The sequence below is a fragment of the Pan paniscus genome, chromosome 1, assembly GCF_029289425.2.
Source record: "Pan paniscus chromosome 1, NHGRI_mPanPan1-v2.0_pri, whole genome shotgun sequence".
Taxonomy (NCBI): domain Eukaryota; kingdom Metazoa; phylum Chordata; class Mammalia; order Primates; family Hominidae; genus Pan; species Pan paniscus.
Genome location: NC_073249.2, coordinates 226,057,110 through 226,081,893, shown reverse-complemented (window position 1 = coordinate 226,081,893; position 24,784 = coordinate 226,057,110). Strand labels below are relative to the sequence as shown.

The 24,784-nt window shown below is 60.8% G+C and overlaps 2 protein-coding genes across 12 annotated transcripts in view; one reads left to right on the top strand and one right to left on the bottom strand.

The window, feature by feature from the left end:
- PRKCZ (protein kinase C zeta) overlaps positions 1–1,914 on the top strand; it is a 137,600-nt gene extending 135,686 nt beyond the window's left edge. For all 3 annotated transcript variants that reach the window (XM_034953423.4, XM_057299948.2, XM_034953426.4), the window contains 2 exons: positions 1,102–1,217; positions 1,441–1,914. In XM_034953423.4, the coding sequence (XP_034809314.1) occupies positions 1,102–1,217; positions 1,441–1,528 (204 nt within the window). In that variant the 3' untranslated portion in view covers positions 1,529–1,914. The remainder of the gene's footprint in view (positions 1–1,101; positions 1,218–1,440) is intronic.
- On the bottom strand, positions 999–24,728 carry FAAP20 (FA core complex associated protein 20). Of its 9 annotated transcripts, none has more exons than XM_063602395.1 (6): positions 11,229–11,334; positions 10,523–10,658; positions 10,287–10,435; positions 10,128–10,250; positions 9,334–9,464; positions 6,067–6,251 (listed from the first exon to the last, which is right to left on the bottom strand). In XM_063602395.1, exons 1-6 carry the CDS (start codon positions 11,288–11,290, stop codon positions 6,247–6,249), a joined length of 606 nt encoding a protein of 201 aa, XP_063458465.1. In that variant the 5' UTR covers positions 11,291–11,334; the 3' UTR covers positions 6,067–6,246. The 9 variants fall into 9 exon arrangements, with proteins under 9 accessions (XP_063458473.1, XP_063458479.1, XP_063458465.1 ...); XM_063602394.1 differs by lacking the exon at positions 6,067–6,251 and adding an exon at positions 6,751–8,565; XM_063602403.1 differs by lacking the exons at positions 6,067–6,251; positions 9,334–9,464 and adding an exon at positions 999–2,031.
- Positions 24,729–24,784: the final 56 nt, after the last annotated feature.

Genomic DNA, 24,784 nt, shown 5'->3' with positions numbered 1-24,784 from the left:
GATAGAGAGGGAGTGAGAGGGTGAATGGGAGTGGGTTAGAGAGTGAGGGAGTAAGCGAGTGAATGTCTCTTGGTGCTGCTGTAACAGAATACCTGAGCGAGCCTGGGTAATTTCTAGGGAGCAGAGTTCTTTCCCAGCTGTGGAGGCTGGGAGTCCAGGGTCATGGTGCCAGCAGGCTTGGTGTCTGGTGAGGCCTGATCTCTGCTTCCAAAATGGCGCCCAAACACTGCATTCCCCGGAGGAGAGAGGGGAGGAAGGCCACGTGTCCACATGGCAGAAGGCAGAGAGGAATCCATGCCCAAGCTATCTTGACAGCTACAGGAGTTCGTCTGTGAGGGCGGGGCTCCCATCAGGTTCCACCTCTCTACACTGTTGCTCTGGGGAATGAGTTTCTCACTGTGAATCTGGGGGGCACATTCAGACCCTATTGTGGGTGAGTGGGAGAGCATGGCTGTGTCACTGGGACAAGTGGCCATGAGTCAGGGGAACTGAGGGGTTTTCAATGTCCTCACCCGTATGTGTTGTGGCACCTGTGCCAGGCACCAGCGTTCTGCCCTCCCCGGCACAGGCGCATCACCGAGTCCCAGGCCCGCCTGCTGGGCATTTTCCTGCCAAGCAGCACCTGAGATTCTGAAGTCGATGCCTGGATAGGCAGAAATGGGCCAGCAGGAGGCTCCTGACAGACGGGTCTGTGCAGTGCCAGCGCAGGCAGGGTGCTGTGGCCAGGTCCTGCACCTTTATGGTCAGGGTTCCAAGACGTCATGAGACGGCTTGTTCAGCCAGTTAGTTGTCGGTGCCCCTCTGAACAAGGACCCCCCCCAGGAAGGGGGTGGCCTCGCATGGGTGGCTGGGGATCCTGCTCCGTCCCACATGTGGCCAGCATGGCCGACACTGGCATTTCTCAGCTCGACAACAATTTTTCTGACTTTGGATATTTTCTAGATTTTGTGTTGTAAGAAAAAACACTTGGCAGTCAAATACTAGGCAGATTGAAATGCTGAGTTTCTTACTGTTTCATTTTGTGATTGAAGTGCGTGCAAAACACTCAATCTGGTAGGGATGATGCCCGCGTGGAGCTGACCCTTCTATTGTTTTTCCAAGCTGGAGAAGAAGCAGGCGCTCCCTCCATTCCAGCCACAGATCACAGACGACTACGGTCTGGACAACTTTGACACACAGTTCACCAGCGAGCCCGTGCAGCTGACCCCAGACGATGAGTGAGTCCCACTGGGTGCGGGTCCCTGGAGCACCCCTCGGGCAGCCCCATGGCAGGCCGGCACCTTGGGCAGCTGGTGACCCGGCCTGCCCTTGAGTCCCACCCGCCTGGTGTCATCTCTCCAGTGGGCGTTGGGGGAGGATTCTTATACGAACGTGACTCCGCTTCCCCCAAGGGAATGAACACACGGTCACCCCCCCACCCCCTGCCACCTTTGCCCACAGGGATGCCATAAAGAGGATCGACCAGTCAGAGTTCGAAGGCTTCGAGTATATCAACCCATTATTGCTGTCCACCGAGGAGTCGGTGTGAGGCCGCGTGCGTCTCTGTCGTGGACACGCGTGATTGACCCTTTAACTGTATCCTTAACCACCGCATATGCATGCCAGGCTGGGCACGGCTCCGAGGGCGGCCAGGGACAGACGCTTGCGCCGAGACCGCAGAGGGAAGCGTCAGCGGGCGCTGCTGGGAGCAGAACAGTCCCTCACACCTGGGCCCGGGCAGGCCAGCTTCGTGCTGGAGGAACTTGCTGCTGTGCCTGCGTCGCGGCGGATCCGCGGGGACCCTGCCGAGGGGGCTGTCATGCGGTTTCCAAGGTGCACATTTTCCACGGAAACAGAACTCGATGCACTGACCTGCTCCGCCAGGAAAGTGAGCGTGTAGCGTCCTGAGGAATAAAATGTTCCGATGATGTGGAAGCTCCTCTGATGCCTTTTTTCCGTGAGTGGCGCCTGCCCCACATCTCAGACGCAACCTACACGTGGGGGGCAGCTTAGGAGCCAGCAGGACACAGGTGGGGGCGGGAGTTGAAGTGCCTGTGGGGACACACCGCAATCAAGAATTGTTTCCTAAAAACCCCGGTAAGTTCCTGTTGTTCTTCCTGCAGAGCGTGTCCCAGCCGCTGTGGTCTAGGGTGAAGTGACACCTTAAGCAGATGGCAGCTGGGCCAGCCAGCTCACTGGACCGATGGGGGAAATTGGATCATAGAGATTCTAAAACGTGGCTCACCAAAGCACAGTAGACCAAAAAAGAGAAAAAACTGAACACTAAATCTGCACAAATCATTTCTGACCACAATAAGCAGTGCCTGCACGATGCCTCGTGCGACGCATTTGATTTTTGGAAGATATTCTTGTCTGTCACACAGCACTGAGAGTTAGGGAAAACTAAAAGATGTGCATGTGACGGACCCCAGCCTTAAAGTTGAACGTGATGACCCTACAAACACCCAGAAACACAGGTACTCTTCCCAGCGGCGCGGACCTCCTGCTCCCAGGAACGCACCCGTGCTCTCTGTCCACCCACCCCTCAGGTGAAGGCACAGCTGTCCAGAGCTGAGGCTTCCTAGAGGCAGGTCTGCCAGCTGCCAGGTGTCAGGTGTGGCAGAGCCGTCTTCTGAGCTCCCTGGGAGAGGGGGTCGCGCCACCTCATGCCTCTGAGTGGGGCCTGGTGCACAGGTGTGGAAATTGCCACGCAGCCCTCTTGGCCAGGCGCAGAGACCCCAGGCCTCCATGACTCAGGGGCCGCTCCACCCCATTGTGCGGCTGGTGGCTTGGGGAAGAGATACGGAAAACCCCAAGTTAGGAGGTCTGTGCCACGCCTTGCCTCAAGGTTATCCCCAGCAGGTGAGCATGGCCCACCCTACACACTCAGGTTTCTCAGGGTGTCGCTCCGTGCCTGGCGCTCAGCATGACATGGTGGATTCACACCCAAGCCCCAGGTGCCAGGACAAGAATGCCAGCGCTGGGCATACTGCCAGCCCATTCCCCCCAGCCCGAGACCCTGGACACCCGCCCCCCCCCACCAGCTCAGGCTTCTAGGTGGAATGTGGAGACGGGTTTCAGCCACACTCCCAACCTTAGCTGTTGAGACTCAACTCCAAAGACGGAAAGTTAGAAACCCCAGGGCAGAGTCCAGGAGCCGACCTGGGTCTCACACAGGTGTCCCAGACCAGCGTGGGGATGCCCAGGTGGCCAGGCCCAGCCTGCGGCCGCTGAAGTTACACCTGCCGGGTGAGTAGGGCTGCCGGGACCCCACCTTGAGTGGGAGACCCCCAGTGTATCCCAGAAGTGGTTAACAAGCAAACTGCTTTCCATGAGCCTCCTTGATTTGTTAAATATTGAAGGCACTTACCTAGATACTGCCGTGTTGCCAATAGCGTGCCGGTTACCAGTTTGGCCGTTCTTGTCCACAATGTGTGAGTAATGCTGTGCTCGTCAGAGGGGAGACTTTTATATTCAGTAATTTGTTTTATAAATTAAAGTGAAGGATGTATTGAAGTGTGGTTTGAAAAATCCTGATATTTGCCAATGGCTCTGGTCACGACGGTGTGTCTTTTGGAAGTGGTTCTCGAAAACTCTGGTGACTTGGGGGCTGCACGGTGGGCCTGCATGGGCGCGGTGCGGGGCAACTGCCCATGGAGCCCGTGGCTGGCCGGCTCTCCCGTGGATGACACTCACCCTCGACTGCCAGGGTCATTCAAAGTCTTGCACATCCATTAAAGACTTTAATGGAAATGTTCACATTATTATTTTCATTAAAAGCAGGTGTTTCCAAGAAGCAAAGGTTTCTGAAGCCATTTTCTTTTTTTTTTTTTTTTTGAGACAGAGTATTGCTCTGTAGCCCAGGCTGGAGTGCAGTGGTGAGATCTCGGCTCACTGCAACCTCCACCTCCCGGGTTTAAGCGATTCTCCTGCCTCAGCCTCCCCAGTAGCTGGGATTACAGGCACCTGCCCCACGCCCGGCTAATTTTTGTATTTTTAGTAGAGACGGGGTTTCACCATGTTTGCCAGGCTGGTCTTGAACTCTTGACCTCAGGTGATCCACCTGCTTCAGCCTCCCAAAGTTCTGGGATTACAGGCGTGAGCTACCGCGCCCGGCCTGAAGCCATTTTCTTAAGTAGGCCTATATCAGGGCAGTTTTAGGCTCCCAGCAAAATGAGCAGAAGGTGCAGCCAAGTCCCCATGCCCCTGCCCTGCCCGTCCTGCCCCTGCCCAGCCTCCCCCACCACAGGGCACGCTGCTCACAGCTGCTGGGCCTGCCCTTGTCATCGCCCCACGCCCAGAGTTCCTGCCCAGCTCGCCCAGGGCACCGTCAGTCCCGTGGGTGTGGACAGGCACGTGATAGTGTGGATTCACCACTGTGGGGCCATGCAGAGGAGCCCATGCCCCGGAGACCTCCTGTGCTCCGCCTGTGCCTTCCTAGCCCCTGCACCCTCTTGATGTTTTTGGTCCTCACGGTGTTGCCTTTTCCAGAACACCCTAGGGTTGGAATCACAGTGTGTAGCATTTTCTTTCCCTTAGTGATCTGCATTTATGGCTCCATGTTTTTTGCGGCCTATCTGAGGCCATGATTGAAAGGAAAATACAGACGTCTGGGTGTTCACACCACGTCTGCCCCCAGATCTGTTCCCTCAGCCACCACAAACGGGGGTCAGAGCTGAGCCTGCAAAGCCCGGCTCTCCAGAACCTGGGGGCTGAACAGCAGTGGACAGGAAGCTCCCTGAAGACGCTGCTTTCTGTGCTCCACTCACACTGTGAGCCCAGGCAGACGGTGGCTGACGGATCTGGGTGAACCAGATGCCCACTGCTGCTGTCCTTCCCCAGAAACTCCGGATTTCAGGAGAAGCTGCCTCAAAACCCCTGGCGAATGATGAGGCCCTGGAGCCCCCGGGGAGTCTCAGCTCCCGCAGCCCTAACAAACGACCACAGACCTGGGGCTTCAACCAGACTCTCTCGGCTCCAGAGGACGGCCCTCTTCTGGCCTGTGTCCCCCACGGTAGAAGGAGCAAGGGAACTCCCCAGGGTCTCCATTATGGGGCACTAATCCCATCGAGAGGCGCCGCCCCGACCTCCTGTCCTGGCAGAGTTCTCGCCTTGTGGTGAGGATTTCAACCTAGGGATTGGGGAGTTACAGGCCCGCAGCCCGCAGCACACGGTGGCAGGAGCCTTTCCTTAACTAGCTGCAGCTGCAAGTTCATTTTGGGGAATTAAACCACCACCGATGGTGGAGCGCGGTGGCTCACGCCTGTAATCCCAGCACTTTGGGAGGCCGAGGCAGGCGGATCACAAGGTCAGGAGATCAAGACCATCCTGGCTAACACGGTGAAACCCCGTTTCTACTGAAAATACAAAAAATTAGCCGGGCGTGGTGGCGGGCGCCTGTAGTCCCAGCTACTCGGGAGGCTGAGGCAGGAGAATGGCGTGAACCCGGAAGGCGGAGCTTGCATTGAGCTGAGATCCCGCCGCTGCACTCCAGCCTGGGCGACAGAGCGAGACTCCGTCTCAAAAAAAAAAGAAAAAACAAACAAAAAGAACGCCACCAGAGGCTGGGGCTGCTGGCTCACGCCTGTAATCCCAGCACTTCAGGAAGCCAAGGCGGGAGGATCGCTTGGGCCCAGGAGTTCGAGACCAGCCTGGGCAACATGGCAAGACCCCCTCCATCTGTACAAAAAATACTAAAAGTAGCTGGGTGTGGTGACGCGCGCCTGTAGTCCCAGCTATTCAGGAGGCTGAGGTGGGAGGATCATCAAGCCCAGGAGTCTGAGGCTGCAATGAGCCGTGATTGCACCACTGCACTCCAGCCTGGGCGGCAGAGCGAGACCCTGTCTCAAACAAACAAACAAACAAACAAACCGTGACTGCACATGAGCTAACCACGCCTGTCCACAAAGTTAGGAAAACGAGCTACCCTCAGCCCGTCCGCTGTCCACAGTGGGGGCGCCAGGGGAAAGGGGTCAGCTTCCCCGCCTGGGGCTGTGTCTGGTTCTGATTGCACCGCAGTGAATCTGCCCTAAACCAAACGTCAGGAAGAAAAGCGGCAGACGTTTCATCACAACACAGAGACAGACAGACAGGAGCCCGCCCTGCTTTAATGCGCATGCGGGGGAGCCGAGAGGCGGGGCTTCTGGCGGGGGAGAGCGTGTCCGGGCGCCGCGCTCTGCGCAGGGCTCTTGGATGGCGCTCACCACATCACGTCTTCTGTGCTTTCGGCCAAGCACTGGGCCAGGTGGCTGTCAACATCCAGCTGGGTCAGCCTGCAAGGGAGGGGCCACACTCACTCGGCCACCTCCGCGGCATGCTGGCCGCAGAGAGCACCGTCTGGCCCTCCGGGCCCTCTGCTCCTGCCGCTGGAGAGGATCCGGCTGGTCAGAAACAAGGGACGGGGCCACCCCAGGGGCTCATGCACCCGGCAGACCACGGTAACCGCCGGTGGTGTTTCCACACTGTGCCCGTGAGGAGGCCACGCCAGGCCGGAGGTTCTCAGCCAGGCCCCTGCGTCCGAGCTGGGGGTGGGGAAGCTGTTCTGAACAAGCCCCTCTATGGGATTCTGACGCCTGCTCAGCTTGACAGCGCGCTCATCGTGGAGCCCGGCAGACAGGCGGCCTGACCCGGAGAAAAGGCAGGACGGCGGGTGGCCTGCCAGGGAGAGCCGCCGCCGCTGCGTCTACAGGAGGCGGAAGAGTAGACATGGCTGGGCGGTGGCTGTGCAGCTCACGTCAGAGAATTGGTGTTTTTGGCGAGGAGGGACCAAGCCTCACCACGGAGAAGGACACCGTCACCGGCGTGCAGGCTGCCAACCTGCCACTCTGGGAGGCCCCACGCGGCCCCTGCACCTCTCAGGAGGGCGCTGGCGCTGGGATGGTGGCCGGCCAGGCAGGGGTGGCAGGAGAAAACCCATCCGAGTCCTGCAGGTCAGCGCCCTGGGCATCCAGTGGGGCCGGGAGGGGTGTCTGAGCGCAGCCACCTTCTATCCCCGGCCTCATGTGGCCCCATCAGCCCAACTGGAGCGGCTGGAAATGACCATCACCAGCCTTGGCCAAGGTGTGGCCCTGGAAGCCAGAACAGTTGACTTCCGGCCATGACTCCCGGAGAGTGCCGTAGCTGGCATGCTCAGCAGAGCTGCCGGGGACGATGTCCCGGGGCTGAGTGGGCGGCTTCAGCCTAGACTTGGGCCTAGATCTTGCTGGAGGCCAAGTGGTCAGTGTCCCATCAGAGTGACCATCCCTCACACGCCACTGCTGGGGGACACACCCCCACTGAGCGGCCAAGTCCACAGGACACGTGTCCCTGTGTCCACCTGTCAGCCACACCGCCCCTCGCTCCCCTACAGCCTCTGCCCTCAGACCAGTCCACGGCGCGCTGTTTTACCCTTGGGCTTTGCTGTGTCCCTTCCTTTGGCTCCTGTGCCCCGTCTGTGTGGCCACTGCAACCCTCAAGTCCCCCTCTCCAGACCATAGCTGGACCCCCACTCCCGGGGCTGGCTCCAGCAGCCATCAGCTGCCTTCTCACTCTGGCAGAGCCCACCCAGTGCCTTCTGAAGCCCCCGAGGGTCACTCAGTCTGAGACTTTCCGGCTTCTGCCCATCCTGGGAACCAGCCCCTCCCTCCACAAGCTTTCTCTAAGGTTGCCAGAAGGTGCTAAGATCTGAACCGAGGTCATCTTGTCCCGGGGTTTCCAGGCAGTGTCCCTTGTTTGGGGGCCCTCTGAGATGCCTTCAGACCCCCGCCTGTGGCGGAAGAGCTTTGTCCCGGCCTGATCTGCCCTGTCCGTGACACTTCTGCTCAGTAGCTGAGCAGGCCCTGTGGTGTGGACAGGCCAGCCCGGCTGCAGGACAGTGGGGGCTCAGTCCAGAAGCCTCTGGTGGCTTCTGCGTGTGGGCAGGGGAGCAGGGCTGCAGGGTGGGCTGGCACCTGGCAGCGTGAGGGGCCTCAGGGCTGTTAAAATCCCAATGACCAGCCGGGCGCGGTGGCTCACACCTGTAATCCCAGCACTTTGGGAGGCCAAGACGGGCGGATCACCTGAGATCAGTTCAAGACCAGCCTGACCAACATGGTGAAACCCTGTCTCTACTAAAAATACAAAAATTAGCCGGGTGTGGTGGCGCCTGTAATCCCAGCTACTCGGGAGACTGAGGCAGGAGAATCGCTTGAACCCGGGAGGCAGATGTTGCAGTGAGCCGAGATCATGCCACTGCACTCCAGCCTGGGCGACAGAGCGAGACACCGTCTCGAAAAAAAAAAAAAAAAATCCCAGTGACCAACCCAGGGCCTCGCCACATCAACACAGACAAAACGCAGCTCCGGCCCTCAACATCCTCACCCCTCACCAGGTGCCCAGCTTCCCATCCACCCACGTGACCTGCAGGTGTCTGAAAATGCACAAAATGTCCAAATAGGACCACAAGAAGATCTTAAAGACACAAAGAACATTCTACATAGTTTGTCAAATCCAGCATTTGACGGTCCTCTGGGTGACCCGGAGAACACCAAGGCTGTGAGAAATGGGAGGTCTCCCGGCAGCTCCACTCCCCAGACCCGCCTCTGCCAGGGCTCCAGGCTCAGCAGGCGCCTGTGCGGGACAGGGCGACGGTTCAAGACCAAGTCCGGCTGTTAGACCAGACCCTCCAATCCAGGCGGCCTCCCTGCTGGGGTCCTGTGCGGTCAGGAGTCCCAGGGCATCCCAGGGTGGCTGTGCAAACCCTTGTTCCCAAAGATATGGGGCTTGTCCCCCAGCTAGCCTGCCCATGCGGTGGCCACAGCCTCGGGTGAGTTCCGGTTCCAAAGTACCGGCTCTCCCTTACGATCAAGTGTTCGAATGTGCTTGAAGCATTCCAGACACACCAAGGCCTGGACCTGACTTCATTGACGCCTACTTAGGAAAAATCGAGGCAGTCTGCCAAGCTTTCAGCAACTGCTTAAAAAGCTCAAAATGGCAAGTTTTTCCTCGTGAACGTCCTTGTCTTCAGAAGTCTTTTTTTAGACTATCTGGAAAAGCAGGCGATGCAAAGACAAAAGCCCCTCCCCGGGGGGCGGGGGGCAGCACCCTGACAGCAACAAGGATCTCAGAGCTTCAGCCAAGAGCATGGATTTCTCCCCAGGGCTCCCAACAGTACCCTCTGTTCGTGATTCAGGGTCTTACTCTGTCACCCAGGCTGGAGTGCAGTGGTGCAATCATACATCACTACAGCCTCCAATTCCTGGCTCAAGGGAATCCTCCCACTTCAGCCTCCAGAGTAGCTAGGACCACAGGCACGCGCCACCACGCCCAGGCGTGTAAAGATGGGATCTTGCCATGTTGCCCAGGCTGGTCTCAAACTCCTGGGCTCCAGCAACCCACCTGCCTCAGCCTCCCAAAGGGCTGGGATTACAGGCGTGAGCCACCGTGCCCGGCCTTTTCTTTTGTTGTTGTTGTTGTTGGCTGCCAACTTTGGACTCCGGTCCCTTCGCATTCCCGAGCTGTTTTTGCTTCTGGAAGACCAGGGGCATCAGGCATGACTGAAGGACCTGGTCTCCATAAGCTCTGAAACCTGCCGCCCATTAACTCAACCAAAAGTTACGAACCAGCATCATTCACACCACCCCAGCCCCAGTACCTGCTCCGGAGGCCAAGGGCCCAGAGGTCGCCAGACACAAGGCCAGGCACTGGGCAGTTTGGGTTATCTTGTTAGCAAAACTGGGTTCCATTCCCCTTTACTTAAAAAATACATAAAAATATACATTGGGTTTCAAAAATAAGAAAAAGCATCTCCAGACAAAAAAGATGATCTTCATTTTTAAAACCCATGACCCACTCTCGGGAAGGTGTTCCTGTGCTCTGGGCCTGGGGACGCTGGTGCCACCAGATTCCAGGATGGCCAGGTGGACCCGGGGCCAGTGCGCCCAGCCTTCCTTCTGTGCTGTTCTGTGGGCCCCCAGCCTGCCCTGCCCACAGAGCACGGCAAGCAGGTGGACCCCAGACCCGTGACAGAGAGCCACCTGGACATGCCAGGCCACAGCACTGGGCCACCTTTCCAGTGTGAAACAGGGCTTTAAAAGCCAGCGCTGAGCTCGGCCACCTCTTGACCTTCTGAACGGCTGTGGTTTCCAAACACAGATGGATAACCGGGCCGGGCGCAGGGGTGGCCTACTCACCTGGGGGCGAACTCCTTCTGGCACATGGGGCAGCTGCGCAGGGCCGCGGCACCCTCCACAGACGGCTGCTGCTCCACCCTGGGGGCCCTGCAGGGATCAGGTGCCGGGCGCTGGGGCAGGGACCTGCAGGGATCAGGTGCCGGGCGCTGGGGCAGGGACCTGGCGGGGGATTCCAGGTGCCCTCCTGCCCCGTGAAGCAGCCGGTAGGAACGGCCCGGGCCCCACAGGTCCGGCGGAAAGGGTGTCCAGGAAAAGGTCTTGGTTCCGACAGTGAAGACTTCAGTGGGCTCCGGGCCGCACCTGGGCTCCTGCAACACAGAGTTGTTGGGCCTTGCCCAGCGGTGGCTCCCGCCCTGGAAACTCCTCCACCGCTACGATGGGCCCGGTGGGCACACCTGTCCTGGGAAGGCGGGCAGTGAAGGCACCTCGTGATCCAGGATCAGCTCCGGGCTCACCGTGCGCAGTAGCTCGGCCCAGAGCCGCTCCCGCTCCTCACCCCCCAGGAGAAACCAGGGGCGGCCGCCAGAAGGCCTGGGGCAGACAGAGGGGGCAGACAGAGAAGGCAGACAGGGGGTACTCAGTAGGGGAAACGCTATGGTGGGGGAGACCCGGGAGGGCCTGGGGCAGAGACAGCGGGGAGATGGGGGGTACTAGAGGGAAATTCGATGGGGCGGGAGGTGGCCGGCAGGGTTGGGGGAAGGGCTGCTGGGGCAGACAGTGCGGAGATGAGGGGTACTGGGGGTGGGGGAGCGGGGTGGGTGGGTGGAAATATGGGGTCCTCAGCGGGATGAGGCGATGGTTGGGGAGATTGCGGAGGGCCTGGGGAAGATAGAGGGTTAGATGGGGGGGGTGCTCAGGGGAGACGCGATGATGGGAGAGGCGCGGGAGGGCCTGGGGTGGCGCGGGGGAAGCTCGAGGTGGGGTGGGGGCTCAAGGCGGGCGCTGAATGGCGGCGCGGGGTGGGGTGACGGGCGTGGGGGCCGGGCCCGGGGGCAGGGAGCCCTCCCCACGGGAAGAATGGAGCGGGAGGCCCGCGGGGGCGCCGGGAAGCACGTGGGAGCGGGAAAACCGGCCGCGCCCCCGCCCGGCCCCCGGCCTCACCCGCCCGCCGCGGGCGGCCTCCGGCGGCTCAACCCCAGCCGCGGCCTCCGCGCCGCCTCCATCCAAGCCCGCGCCGGGCGGAAGTGAGCGCAAGCCCCGCCCCCGCCCCTCCAGGCCCCGCCCCCGCCCCAGGCCCCTCCTCCAGACCTCTGCAGTGAGGCCGCCCCCCTCCGAGGCAGTCGGAACCCCAGGGGCCCTGATCCCAGCCTGTAGGGAAACTGAGGCCAGGGTTCCTTCGTCCTGCACCGCACAGGGGGGCCTGGCGTGAGGGTGGGGGGCCCAGGTGGGGGAGCCCCGCCCGTGTCCCCTTTCCCGTCCGGGCAGCCCCCGGGCCGGAGCCCCCTCCGTTACCCCGATGGCTGCCCGGCCCGCCCCGGCACTGCCTCCTCCCGGCTGTACCCAACAGCTCCCGCCCCCGTTTCCGGCTCTGCGGAGCCGCCTCTCCTCCCAGGACCATTCCAGGAGTAAATAAAGCTTGAAATCCGCCGTCGCCACCACCGTTTCTTTACAAAAGGCGGGGAACTCAAGCTCCTTAACCAAGAAACCAGAGGCGAAGTGACAAAGTCCAGGTGACTCACTTGGGCCTCAGGGGCCTGGGCCAGGGGCCTGGGCCAGGCCCCTGGGGGCAGCTGAGGGGCTTTCCTGCCTGGACCCCGGGCTCTGCGACCTCAAAGTCGGCCACGTGGTGGCAGCAGCTGCCCAGGCACCCTGGTGCCACACTTGGCTGTGCCCAGTGCCCCATGGGCCCAGGCCACTTGCCTCTCCCTCGGCCCTGCTGGGCCCTGGAGTGGCTGCCACCCTCACGGAAGGAGTGGGGTCTACAGAGATCAGGGTCAGGGGCCCTCACCAGACGCCACTCGGGGCTCTGGGACTCCTTGGCAGTTTCTGCCCTGCCCAGCCCCAGCAGCTTTGGGGCTATGCTGGGCACCCCTCCTGCAGGGCTCCCTGGCTGTTGCTACCCCTCACCTGGCCCCTCCCAGCCCCCAGTCGTCTGTGCCCTCCCTCCAGAACTCAGCTGTGGAGCCCGGCCCTGAACCCAGGCCACCCGAGTGGCCCACCGTCCTTCAAGGGGCCCCAGCCTGGAGGCCATGGGTTGGTGTTCAGGGAAAGGGTCAGCAGCAGGGCCTGGACTGGGAGGTCCCCCTCTCCCTGCATGAGTGGTTTTCTTCCGCACACGTTCCTGCTCTAGATGCCGGAGGCCCCCAGCAGAACAAGATGGAGGCACCAACCCCCAGGCCCTGCGACTTGAGTGAGCAGATGGAGATGCAGTGCTGAGTGCTGCCCGGGCAGGGGGAGGGGGCCTGGGGGAGCTGCTGCAGGCAGTGTGGTCTCAGGGGGCCCTGTGGGAGGTAGCCTGTGGCTGGGCCTGCTCTCAGGCGAGAGAAGCCCAGCCGTGGGGTCTCCGCAGCCCCACGTCCAGCAAATGGCAGGTGCCAGCTGACCAAGCGCTCTCAGACAGCCAGTGTCCAGGGCTCCCCGACAGTCCTGGCTGCCCTGGCTTCAGCTCCGAGCTTCTGGGTCTTTCCTGGAAATGTCACCATGGTCTGCAGGAGGGCCTTGGGTACTTCCAGGAAGACTGGTCCCAGCCTCCCAAGACAGGAGAAAAGGCCAGGCCCAGCAGCCCATGCCTGTAATTCTAGGACTTGGGGAGGTCCAGGCAGGCAGATTGCTTGAGCCCAGGAGTTTGAGACCAGCCTGGGCAACATGGCAAGACCTTGTCTCTATAAATAAAAAATTAGCTGGGCATGGTGGCATGTGCCTGTGGTCCCACCTACTTGGGTGGCTAAGGTGGGAGGATCACCTGAGCCCAGGGAGGTGGGGGCTGCAGTGAGCCAAGATCGTGCCACTGCACTCTAGACCCCAACTCAAAAAAAAAAAAAAAAAAATAGGCCAGGTGTGGTGGCTCAAGCCTGCAATCCCAGCACTTTGGGAGGCCAAGTCGGGAGGATCACTTGAGGCCAGGAGTTTGAGACCAGCCCGGCCAACATGCAGAAACCCCATCTCTACTAAAAATACAAAAATTAGCTGGGCATGGTGGTGCACACCTTTAATCCCAGCTACTTGGGTGGCTGAGGCACGAAAACCACTTGAGCCTAGGAGGCATAGGTTGTGGTGAGCCAAGATCGCACCACTGCACTCCAGCTTGGGCATCACAGCAAGACTCTGTCTCGAAAAACAAACAAAGACAAAGGAGAAAAGCCCTTGGTGACAAGTGTTTGCTCAGCTCTCTGCACCGTGCTGGGGGTGGTGGGGGGTGTTCTTGCTCCTTCCTCTCCCTTCCCCACTCTGGCTCCCAACCCCAGGGTTCTGCTGTTGGACCCGGGGGTGGCTCCTGCCTCCTCCTCCTCTACGGCCCCCACATGGTCCAGTGCCCTCCTGCCACGGGACCGGCTGGCCTCCGGATGGGCTCTGAGCCCCTGGGACCCATCTCCTTCCCTGCCTGGGTCCCTTGGGCAGAGCCTGGGAAACTCAGGCCCCTGCCCTGTCCTGGAGGACCATGTGAGGGACACCTGTGTGTGGCTGCTGCCCCAGAACAGGGGCCTTTCTGGGCGGGAGGACCCAGCCCCCACCCCTGGAAAGCCAAACACTAGAGCTTTGCTGGGGTCTTCAGCATCCTTCCAGCCCCTCCCGGCTCCCCCATGCAGGTGCCCTGGCCACTGGGCCCAAGAGGGGCAGAGCCGAGCAGAAGCAGGGTGGGGTCTCGAGTGACCCAGACCCAGGACACCTGCGCTGCCCGGCTGGCGCAGGCTGCTTGGGAAGCTCTCGCTGCGGGTGCCCCAAGGGTAGGAGGCACGGGCCTGCAGGGGACCTCAGGGCTGGCTGAGCCTGGCTCCAGCCTGCAGCACTGAAGCTGGGGGGCCCCCATCCCCTTGAGTCTTAGCCACCCCAGTGGGCCTCATTTACCCTTGGCCACCAGGGAAGAGGAGCCAGGGCCCCAGGCCAGTGCCATGGGGCAGAAGGCAGGGCCTCTGGGCCTGGTGCTTTGGGGACGCAGAGGCAGCACAACATGTCACAGTTGTCCTCCTGGGGGCTCTTCCCCTCCGGTTTATCTGCTGCTCTGGATTAATCTCCCCTCCTCCCATGTCACCACTGGGGAGGGGGCAGTGGGGCAGGCCCCTGTGACCTACAGCCAGGGATAAGTCCACAGAGAAAGGCACTGGGGTGACCTCTGCTCTGGGCACGTGGCGGGTGCCTCCACTTGTCAGGAAGCCTGACCCCCAATCCCCTCCCGCCTGACAGCTTCCCGACAGCTGCCTGCCAGCCGAGGGCCTGGAAGGGGACCGGCCACTCAAGACTCTCAAGACAAGGAAGCGTGTTCACCTCCAACAAACATACCTTGTCCTGCCTGTCCTCAAGTTACCAGCACGACACAGCGGTGCTGGTGATGGTGGTGGTGGAGGTTTCAAAGTTGAACCTGATGAAAACGCTCCACTTCTTCGGAGCCATCTGCTGCTGTGGTGACGGAGTTTTGCTTTATTGGAAAATAATTTCTGGTTGGGACTGACACGTGCACAGTGGAAATGAGTTTTTTTCTAAGCCAAAATTCATGTTTACAAAAGAACGTTTCAGCTGTGGGAGTTTGCATCCCAGGCACAGCAGAAGGTGCTCGAGTGGGTGGGGGCATCAGAGCCACCCATCTCCTACTCCCGCACCTGCAGACCGGTGGGCTAGGAGGCCCCTTACCCTCTGTGGCAAAAAAGGACACATTTATGGATGATGAATCAGGCCCCAGCCCACTGAGCTGGTTTCAGAAGCCAGGCTGGCCGTAGGTCAGGGAGCCAGGCCTCTCCAACTCCTTCCACCGCGGAAGAACAAGTGTCCCAGCCACTGGCATCCTCAGAGTCACCCAAATGATCATCTCTGCCCAGCGCTGACACCCTGCAAATCAGGCTAAGACAGCGGTGACAGGCCCTGAGGCTGGCAGGCCTAAGCAGCCCGGTGGCCGTGCACCCTCCCAATTTCCAAGTGAGACCTGTGGCCGACAGGCACCCTGGGCACATGCTGAAGGCACTGGGCTGCCTCCACCCCTTCCCACGTGGCTAAATGGCCCAGCACCCACGCACGGTGCCCTGACAGTGCTCACCTGCTGGCAAGGACAGCCAAAAGGCCCGGGCAGCCTTCTGACGCAGCCAGGAACTGGGCTGTGCTCCACCACACCTGCTGGCCCGTGGATGCCAGGCAGGCACGCCCACCCATAGCCAGATGTGGTGGCATTTATGGGATACGGGAGTGCCAGGCAGACAGGCTGTGAGAGACAGTTGCCTGGGAAACATCGCCAGATCTTTGGGGCAGCAGAGCAGGTGCTCGGGCCCACACATGGGGTGCAAGAGTAGGGGTGTGCCTTGGTGCCCTTGGGCACCGACAGCCTCCTCACAGCCTCAGTGGCGGGGTCATGGCACAGGCCTGCCCCTGACCCCAAGAACCGGAAAGCCAGGAGCAGCTGGGGAGGGCCCTGGCCCGGGAGAGACAGCGGTCCTGTTTCTGAACCCCATCCCAGCCATGGCCTGTGTCTGGGCCAGCATCCCCGACCAGATGGGGCCAGCCGCCCTCTCTCAAAGTCCCCAGCACCCCTTCAAGAAGTATCCGGTTCACACCCTCCCACAGCCTGTCCTCCATCCCCACGTGTCGGGCTCAGCCCCCTGCCCCACTCAGCCCCCACCCAGGGGCGGGCTTTTATCAGCCCCAGATCCTGCTCTGACGTCCCCTCCCCGGAGAAGCTTTCCCAGCCCAGCCCAGCCCAGCCCAGCCCAGCCCAGGCTTCTCTCTCCACCCCACTGCCCTGCTGGGAAATTGTGAGCTCAGATGCTGATTGGTCTACCCAGGAGGGCGGTCCTGTGTGCTCTGTTCCCTGGGAAGCCTCTCAGAGTGCGCGGCACCAAGGAGCCAGTCAGGGAGTGGAGACCTCTCAGGGCACCCCTCCTCTGGGGAAGGCAAGTCACAGAAACCAAGCTGGAGGAGCACTGTGGGTTGAGCAGCGTCTCCGAAGACTCATGTCCACCAGTACCTGAGAAAGTGGCCTCGCTCGGAAGCAAGGTCTGTGCCGATATAATCAAATCAGGATGAGGCGATACTGGGTTAGGGTTGGCCGTGAATGCAGTGTGAGCAGTGTTCTTGTAAGAAAAGGAAAATTGTCCGGGCACAGTGTCTCACGCCTGCAATCCCAGCACTTTGGGAGGCCGAGGCGGGCAGATCACTTGAGGTCAGGAGTTCTAGACCAGCCTGGCCAACATAGTGAAACCCCGTCTCTACTAAAAAATACAAAAATTAGCTGGGTGTGATGACAGGCACCTGTAGTCTCAGCTACTCGGGAGGCTGAGGCAGGAGAATCGCTTGAACCCAGAAGGCAGAGGTTGCAGTGAGCCAAGATTGTGCCATTTTACTCCAGCCTGGGCAACAGAGCAAGACTCCGTCTCAAAAAAAAAAAGAGAGAGAAAGAAAAGGAAAATTGGCCAGGTGCTGTGGCTCATGCCTGTAATCTCAGCGCTTTGGGAGGCCGAGGCAGGTGGATCATGTGAGGTCAGGAGTTTGAGACCAGCCTGAAAGACATCGTGAAACCCCATCTCTACTAAAGATACAAAATTAGCTGGGTGTGGTGGTGGGCGCCTGTAATCCCAGCTACTTAGGAGGCTGAGGCAGAAGAATCACTTGAACCCAGGAGGCAGAGGTTGCGATAGGCCGAGATCGTGCTGTTGCACTCCAGCCTGGGCGACAAGAGCAAAACTCTATCTCAAAAAAAAAAAAAAAAAAAAGGAAAGGAAAATTTGGACAGAGAGACACAGGAAGGAGGCTTGGGGTTGGGGGTGGAGCAGCTGCACGCCAGGGAATGCCGGGGGCCCGGGGCTGGAAGGGGCAGGCAGCAGCCACCCAGAGCCTTCAGAGGGAGCTCCACCCTCCCAACCACTGATTTTGGACACCAGCTGCCTGAACTGTGAGAATATACATGTTACTCGTTTTAGGCTCCCAGTGTGTGGTCATTTTTTCACAGCAGCCCCAGGAGACACGCAGCAGGCTCCCGGCTTTCCAAGCCGCCAGGCACCAAGTTCAGCTTGAAAACCCTGAGCCCAGCTGGGTGCGGGGAGCCCTCGGTCTCCTGTCCACCACACCCGGAGCTGAGGAAGCGGCTCCCCCATGGGCCAAGAGCTGGAAGGGGGCCCTTGGAGGACCCCCCAAGGTCCTCCAAGTGGGCCAGGAAACCTCTGCAGGTGGAGAGGGTGGCTGGGACCCCCTCAGGAGTCCCCAGGGAAGGTCTGGCTTCTCGGCTCTGTAGAATCAGCTTTGTCCCCAGTTCAGCACGTTTTTATGGGAAATCTGCTGGCTGGGGACAGCCCTTGATGTCCTGAGATGAGATGCTGCCTGGTCCCTGCACCTTCCAGGACCCAGCTCACCTGTGGCGCACAGGTTTCCACTTGTCATAGGAAACTGTGCTTGGTGCATCCCCTGTGCAGCTGGCTGTGAACTGTGGGCTCCAACCCTGCTTGGTTTGCTTCAACTTTCTGAGTGACGTGCAGACCTTCACAGAGGAGCCATGGGGTGGCTCCATCCAACGCCTCCCTCGCTGCCCCTGCGTTGGAAAATAAGGACAGTGGGTGGCCTGGGCCCTGCGCATCCTCCAGAGGGTCAGGGACACGCACGGTGAGCGACCTCTGTAGGCTCGAAGGCACAGCCTGGAAGGACTGGGACACCCATGGGCAGGGAGCAAGAAGGCACCGCCGGGGGCTTAGGTCTTGTTTGTCCATCTGGTAGAATTGCTGACTTTTAGAGAAAGGGACCTGAGGCTGGGCACGGTGGCTCACACCTGTCAAATCTCAGCACTTTGGAAGGCCAAGGCGGGTGTATCACCTGAAGCCAGAAGTTCAAGACCAGCCTGACCAACATGGTGAAACCCCATCTCTACTAAAAATACAAAATTTAGCCGGGCGTGGTGCCGTGCGCCCATAGTCCCAGTTATTTGGGAGGCTGAGACAGGAGAATTGCTTGAACCTGGGAGGCGGAGGTTGCAGTGAGCCAAGATTGTGCCACTGCACTCCAGCCTGGGTGACAGAGCAAAACTCCAACTCAAAAAAAAACAAAAAGTCTGGGCGCGGTGGCTCACGCCTGTAATACCAGCACTTTGGGAGGCCAAGGCAGGCGGATCACGAAGTCAGGAGCTTGAGACCATCTTGGCTAACACGGTGAAACCCTGTTTCTACTAAAAATACAAAAAATTAGCTGGGCGCGCTGGTGGGCACCTGTAGTCCCAGCTACTTGGGAGGCTGAGGCAGGAGAAAGGCGTGAACCCGGGAGGCGGAGCTTGCAGTGAGCCGAGATCGCGCCACTGCCCTCCAGCCTGGGCGACAGAGCAAGACTCCGTCTCAAAAAAAAAAGAAGAAGAAGAAGAAAAAGAAAAAGTGGCCTGAAAGTTATGGCCCAAAAATGGGCCTGATTTTCTGTTTCTCTTTTCCCCTGGGTGCTCCCTCAGGGACTGTTCGGAGAACCAGGCTCCAGGAGGCCCCTGTGCAGACTCCGGGCTGTCCTGCAAACCCCAGCACCATGTGGCCTTGGCCCAGGGCTGCTCTCCCCTACCAGGTGCCCGAGGAGGAGGTGGCCTCTGTTCCTTCCAGCTATGCCCTCCATATGTGCCACCGGACCCCATCACCACGAGCCCCAGCTAAGTGACAGCCAACAACCCTACTTCTGTTTTTGTTTTTGTTTTAGAGACAGGGTCTTGCTCTGTTGCCCAGGCTGGAGTGCAGTGGCGAAATCTCGATTCACTGCAACCTCCACCTCCTCGGTTCAAGCAATCCTCAACACCTCTTTATTTTTATTTTATTTGTTTATTGAGACAGAGTCTCCCTCTGTTATCCAAGCTGGAGTCTAGTGGCACGATCTTGGCTCACTGCAACTGATGCTTCCCTGGCTCAAGAAATCCTCCCACTTCAGCCTCCCAAGTAGCTGGGACTACAGGCACAAGCCACCCCACCTGGTTAATTTTTTGTTTTGTTTTGTTTTGTAGAGACGGGATGGGATTTTGCCATGTTGCCCAGGCTGGTCTTGAACTCCTGAGCTCAAGCCATCCTCTTCCCTTGGCCTCCCAAAGTGCTAGGATTACAAGCATGAGCCACTGCACCAGGCCCTGGCTAATTTTATTTTTTGTAAAGATAGGGTCTCATAATATTGTCCAGGCTGGTCTCGTCAAACTCCTGGCCTCAAGCAATCCTCCTGCCTTGGCCTCCCAAAGTGCCATATACCCCCACTTCTGGGTGAGCAATTTCCGACTTTGTGGTGTGAGGGATGATGTCTGACATGAAGCTCCATCCTCCTCCCTGGGGTCCATCCTGCAGTGGGAGCCGTCCTCCCAGCCAGCTGGTGACTGGACAACAGTGCTGTCCATCCGAGTGGGATACTGGCTGAGACTCTCCTCACCCTCCCATCCCCCTTCTGCTTTTCTCCCTGCCCATGGCCTGGCAACCTTCCCCGGGGCCAGAGAGCAGCCCAGGGTCCTGAGGCCCCAGGAAGCTATCTGGCCACTGGAAGTAGTGGCCTGATGCCCAGCAGAATCTCTGAACAGGCCCTTTGCCTGCAGCCCAGGTGGGGCCAAGGCACAGCTAGGATCCCGACAGGCCAGAGAGTGGCCGCTGAGACAAGCCCCGCCCTCCCTTCTGCCGCCTTCTTCCCCCCAGGCTTCTCCATAGTGGGGCAGGCTCTCTGGACACCCCTCCGCAGTCAGGGCCCACCCATGGCTGCCCTGCCCAGGCCTGGGCACAGCTGCACTGACTGTTCCTGGCAGCCTCACCGATGCAGGCCACCCTGCTGCTCCAGCTCAGTCCAGCACAGGTGTTCTCGCTCTGGGGTTGGCCTGGCGCTGACCTGTGCACCTGACAGGGAAGGTAGGCAGCTCTAGAGCTGGCTGGTGCCCCTCACCTGGGGTGGAGCTGGGGCAGGTCCCACATTTCTCAGAAGGACTCCAGGATGCAGCTGCGTCTGGGGCCTGAGCAGAGGGAAGATATCAGGCTGGGGCCGGCTGCTGGGCCTGTCCTCTCTGAGTTGCCTCAAATCCCCTGTTCCTTGAGTGGTCCTGGAGCCTGGCCTCAGGCCTCAGGGCACCACACTACTTGCCTCCAGGGACCAGCCTGTTCACCCCACACCCAGCCCTGTGACAGAGGTGCTGTCGCGTGGCCCCACTTACAGATGGGTCAACTGAGGCCCAGGGCATCTGTCCACTTGTCATGACAGTGAGCGGCCAAGCTGGATGTGAACCCAGGTTTTTGTATGCTGCCGCCCGGTGGGGTTGGGGAGGAGTTAGTGGCACCCACTGACCTCCCACTGGGGATCGGGGTCAGGGAGTGAAGTAAATGCCTGGCTCTCCAAGCACCCTGGGGCAGCCCCTCCAGCCTGGGAGAGCCAGCTCACATCTGGGCAGTTGGTGAGGCCAGCTCCTGCCATCTCGGGTCCCCATGCACTTCTCAGATGTGAAAGCCCCTTGCTAGCCTCCACAGACCCTCACAGACGGCCTCACAGGCCAACACCCAGCGGCTGCACTGTCCATGGTCACTATCTCTGCAGCCCGCGTGTGCGGCCAGTGTCCCTCCGGTGACCCCAGGCCCAGGTGCCCGGCTGTTGGTCCTGCCAGCATCGTGAGCCGTGGTCTGCCGTCCTGGCACATCCTGAATGGAGGTGCACGCATAGAGGCTGCCTGTGAATCTCCTGCGCTTCCTCAGATGGATTTGCCCCCTTCTGGGACGTGCCCTGGGGACGGTCAGTTCTCCCAAATAGTGACTTCCTTTCTCCACATAATGAGAGCCTTTGGCTGAGGGATTGGGAGGACCAGGAAAAAGCCTCCAGGCCACGTGGGGCGTGACTTGGCGATCCCGGTGGCTCCGGGCGTCAGCTTGGACCCCGGACGCCCCTCACAGCTCACAGCCCTGTGGCCTGCTCTGAGGGCCCCGCCCGCCGCCGAGCCCCCGGGAGCCGGAGAACCCGCAGGACGTCAGCCGGGTGGATTCCCTCCCACTGCCCCTGACCCCACTGCCCAGCGCCTTCAGGACTAGCGGATGATGGACTTGTGCTAAACTGGCTACGACCCCTCCGGAGCAGGGTCCTGGGTAAATCAGCAGTGAGCTGCAGGCTCAGCCAGCCGCCGCCTTTGGTTTCCTCCCGCCGCCGGCTCACCCCACCTCAGACCGGAGCTAGCTCTCCAGCCTGGTTCCTCTGCCGGACCCTCCTCCCGGGCACCTCCCACGCCCCGCCCTCAAGCCCCGCCCCTCAAGCCCCCTCCCTCCCCTCGGGCCCCCCATACCCCGCCCCGCCCCCCGGGCGCCACACGTCCCGCCCCTCAAGCCCCGCCCCTCCCTCCGGGCTCCCCACGCCCCGCCCCTCCCACGAGGCTCCCTCACGCCCCGCCCCCAAGCCCCGCCCTTCCTCCCGGGCTCCCCTACGCCCCGCCCCTCAAGCCCCGCCCCGCCCCCCAGGCGCCACACGCCCCGCCCCTCAATCCCCGCCCCTCCCCCGGGCTCCCCCCACGCCCCGCCCCTCTCTCCGGCCCCCTACGCCCCGCCCCCGCTCCTCCTTCTGGCGCTTCCCTTGCCCCGCCCCTCCCAGTGCCACCGTCCTTCCAGGCAGCGCCCACACCCCGCCCCTCATGGGCACCACCCACACAAGCAAGCCCCGCCCCGCAGGGTCCCGCCCACGTTCCGCCCCACCCCGCCCCAGCTGTGTCCTCGGCGCCCAGCCTGGGGCAGCCGTCCCCGTGAGCCCCGCGAGGGGAGCCTGTCCCAGCCACCTCGCCGCTTCAATTTCCTCCAGGTCCACAGGCCCAGCCCGGCGCGCGCCGCTCGTTCTGCGACCTCCAGGGCGAGCGCGCTTCCGGGGCGGCCGTGCAAGAGGCGTGGGAAGCGCGCGGGGGGTTCTGAGCGTGCAGTCGCCGCCTGCGGACGGCGAAGGGGCGGGTGAAACGAGTTTCCAGCGTCGAGCCTGCTTCGTTTCAAGGTGGACGCCACATGCAAGCCACGAGCGCGTCGCCGCACGGTGTACGCCCACGGTCCGGGCCGGGCGTTCTGCGGGTGCCCCCGCTGCGCCGCAGGCCTCAGTGGCGCGCCCGGGGACTGGAAGGCTGAGCCGCCCTCCTCCCATGTGCGCGGGAGTCCCTCCGCCACTGTGCCCAGATCGCCGGCGAAGCGCAGGGGGAGGCTGGGAAGGGCATCGGGAGACACGGGCCTGCGCCCCCTACCCGGGCCCCGGCCCACCTGTCCGCACACCTGTCCGAAGCCTTAAAAGGTCTCCATTCCTTTTCGGTCTGATCTGAGAGCCGAGCTCTCGGTAGGGATGGGGACCCAGGGCTCGGCCTGCAGGTGCCGTGCCAATTAGGGCCCAGGCAGGAGAGGGGCGTCCCTGCATTGGGGCTCCATCATTACGTTCGCATGGCCACTCTAGCATGGGAGGGGGGCAGGGCCTTTCCCTGTTAGTTCACTTCCCTGTTGGTACTCACCGACCTGTCTGTGGAAAGGCAGCAATGGTCGATTTCCCCCTTAAGAAACAAAGCGTGAAGGAGGAAGAGAGGCTACAGGCATCTCCCATCCGGGAGACCCTGTCTCTAACGGGCCATACGGGGTCCCCCTGTGTCTCCTGCAGCCCTGCACAGCCCCGGTCTGAGGCACCTTTTGGAGGGAGTGGCCCAGCTGTCCCGGCCTTTGCCACCCGGCGTCCTGTCCCAGTTTATCTGTGTCCAGTCCGATTCATGGGCTCATGGATTGGAAAGCTGTGACAGACGCCCTGGGCTGGGAGGTATAAAACGAAACTGTTTAACTCCAGTGAAAAAACAGTTGCAGGGACCCCAGAAGTGGGAAAAGGTCGCTCTGAGCACCTACCGTGGGGTGGGTGTGATTCTGAGACTAAGGCTCTGGGGGCTGGGCGTGGTGGCTCACGCCTGTAATCCCAGCACTTTGGGAGGCCGAGGCGGGCGGATCACGAGGTCAGGAGATCGAGACCATCCTGGCTAACACGGTGAAACCCCGTCTCCACTAAAAATACAAAAAATTAGCTAGGCGTGGTGGCAGGTGCCTGTAGTCCTAGCTACTCGGGAGGTTGAGGCAGGAGAATGGTGTGAACCAGGGAGGTGGAGCTTGCAGTGAGCTGAGATGGTGCCACTGCACTCCAGCCTGGGTGACAGAGCAAGACTGTCTCAAAAAAAAAAAAAAAAAAAAAAAGGCTCTGGGACCCCTGGCCCACGAGCCCCAAGCCACGGCCTCCTGCCTGGGAGGTGTGGCTCCCCATGCAGCCAGCTTCTTCCCTGCCTCAGATCAGCGACCTGCACTCTGTCCAGGAGGAGGGGAGACTTGCCCAGGGACAAACCCGAAAACACGGCAAGGTCAGGGGAGGAGGGCACTGTTTCCTGTCGAAGTCCACATTTGTGAAAAAACATTGATTGGGCAGAGAGAGGTGCTGTATTCTGGAATGGAGGTGAGTGGGGGGCCAGTGAGGGCTGGGCCGGTGAGGGGTGGATGTGATGTTTTGCCTGGCCCAAGGGAGCTGGTGCCCCAGGTTCCCAGTCTGCTGGCAGAGCTGGGTCCTGGTGGGGGCAGAGCTGGGCAGGCCCACGTGGCCTGTGCATCCAGGTTGTCTTGTCCCCTTAATCCTTCAGAGGATGAACCCCCACCCTTCGCCGGCCTTCTTGGGCGTGGTCTGGTAGATAACTGGAGCTGGGAGAGGCTGAAGACAGTCAAAGCTGCTCTCCTCTTTTCTAGGTGAGAACAGTGAGCCCGCAAGGTCAGGGAGCTGCCCCCAGGTCATCTGGGCTGTCGGAGATGGAGGCGGGAGAGGAGCCGTGTGCTCCTGATCCCTGGCCCAACGCTCTCCTTCCCCGTCGCCCACTTGGCATCGGCCCTACCCGGGGCCCGGACTCCCACTCACGCACTGGAAACTCCCTGTCTTGGGGCCACGCACACCATGCCTGGCAGGAGCTGGAGATGCAGCAGAGCAGGCGCGGCTGCAGGAGTAGCCGTGTTTCCTACAGTGGAGAAGGGGACCCTGGCAGGAGCACTGCCCAGCCAGGCACGTGGTGCTCAACCCTGTGGGCACTGACCCCACAAAAGGCCGGGGTTTGTGCTGCAGGAGGCCTCTGTTTGGGGAGAGCTCTGTCCCGGCTCCAGTGCGGCGGCCCTCCCCCAGCCTGCTGGAATGGGACCTCATCCCTGCTCCAGCGTCATGGACTTTTCCGGCCTTGGGTTGAGGCCTCAGCGATTCAGGCGGGGCCGTTTTGGTAACACCCGTGTGTGTGCGTGTGTGTGTGTGTGTGTGTGTGTGCATGCGTGCAGGCATGTGAGCCTGTGTGTGCCCGCGTGCCTGCACGTGTGTGGACATGCGTGCGGTGTTTCCGCCCCAGGGCTGGACACCAAGGCCCGTCTTGGATGCAGGGTGTTTTCTGCAGGGGAAACTGAGGCGTGGGAGGCTCAGCCCCATGCCTGGGGGGGTGACTGCCAGCGAGTCAGCCTCAGAGCTCCCACTCCTGGGCACAACGGGCACCTGGCCCTAGGGCCTGGGCTTCTTGGGAGCCCAGGGCCTTGGCTGCACACAGACCATGG

Bases quoted from the DNA above. Each gene is read 5' to 3' on its own strand.
- FAAP20 (XM_063602390.1), bottom strand. From the start codon at position 22,337: ATGGGAGGAGGGCGGCTCAGCCTTCCAGTCCCCGGGCGCGCCACTGAG. The intron at 20,197-21,987 runs GTGGCTGGGACA...CCCTCTGCTCAG, and splicing joins GAGGAAATTGAAGCGGCGAG to GCCCCAGACGCAGCTGCATC. The intron at 14,701-17,614 runs GTGAGCTGGGTC...TTTCCAATAAAG, and splicing joins TGGAAACCTGTGCGCCACAG to CAAAACTCCGTCACCACAGC.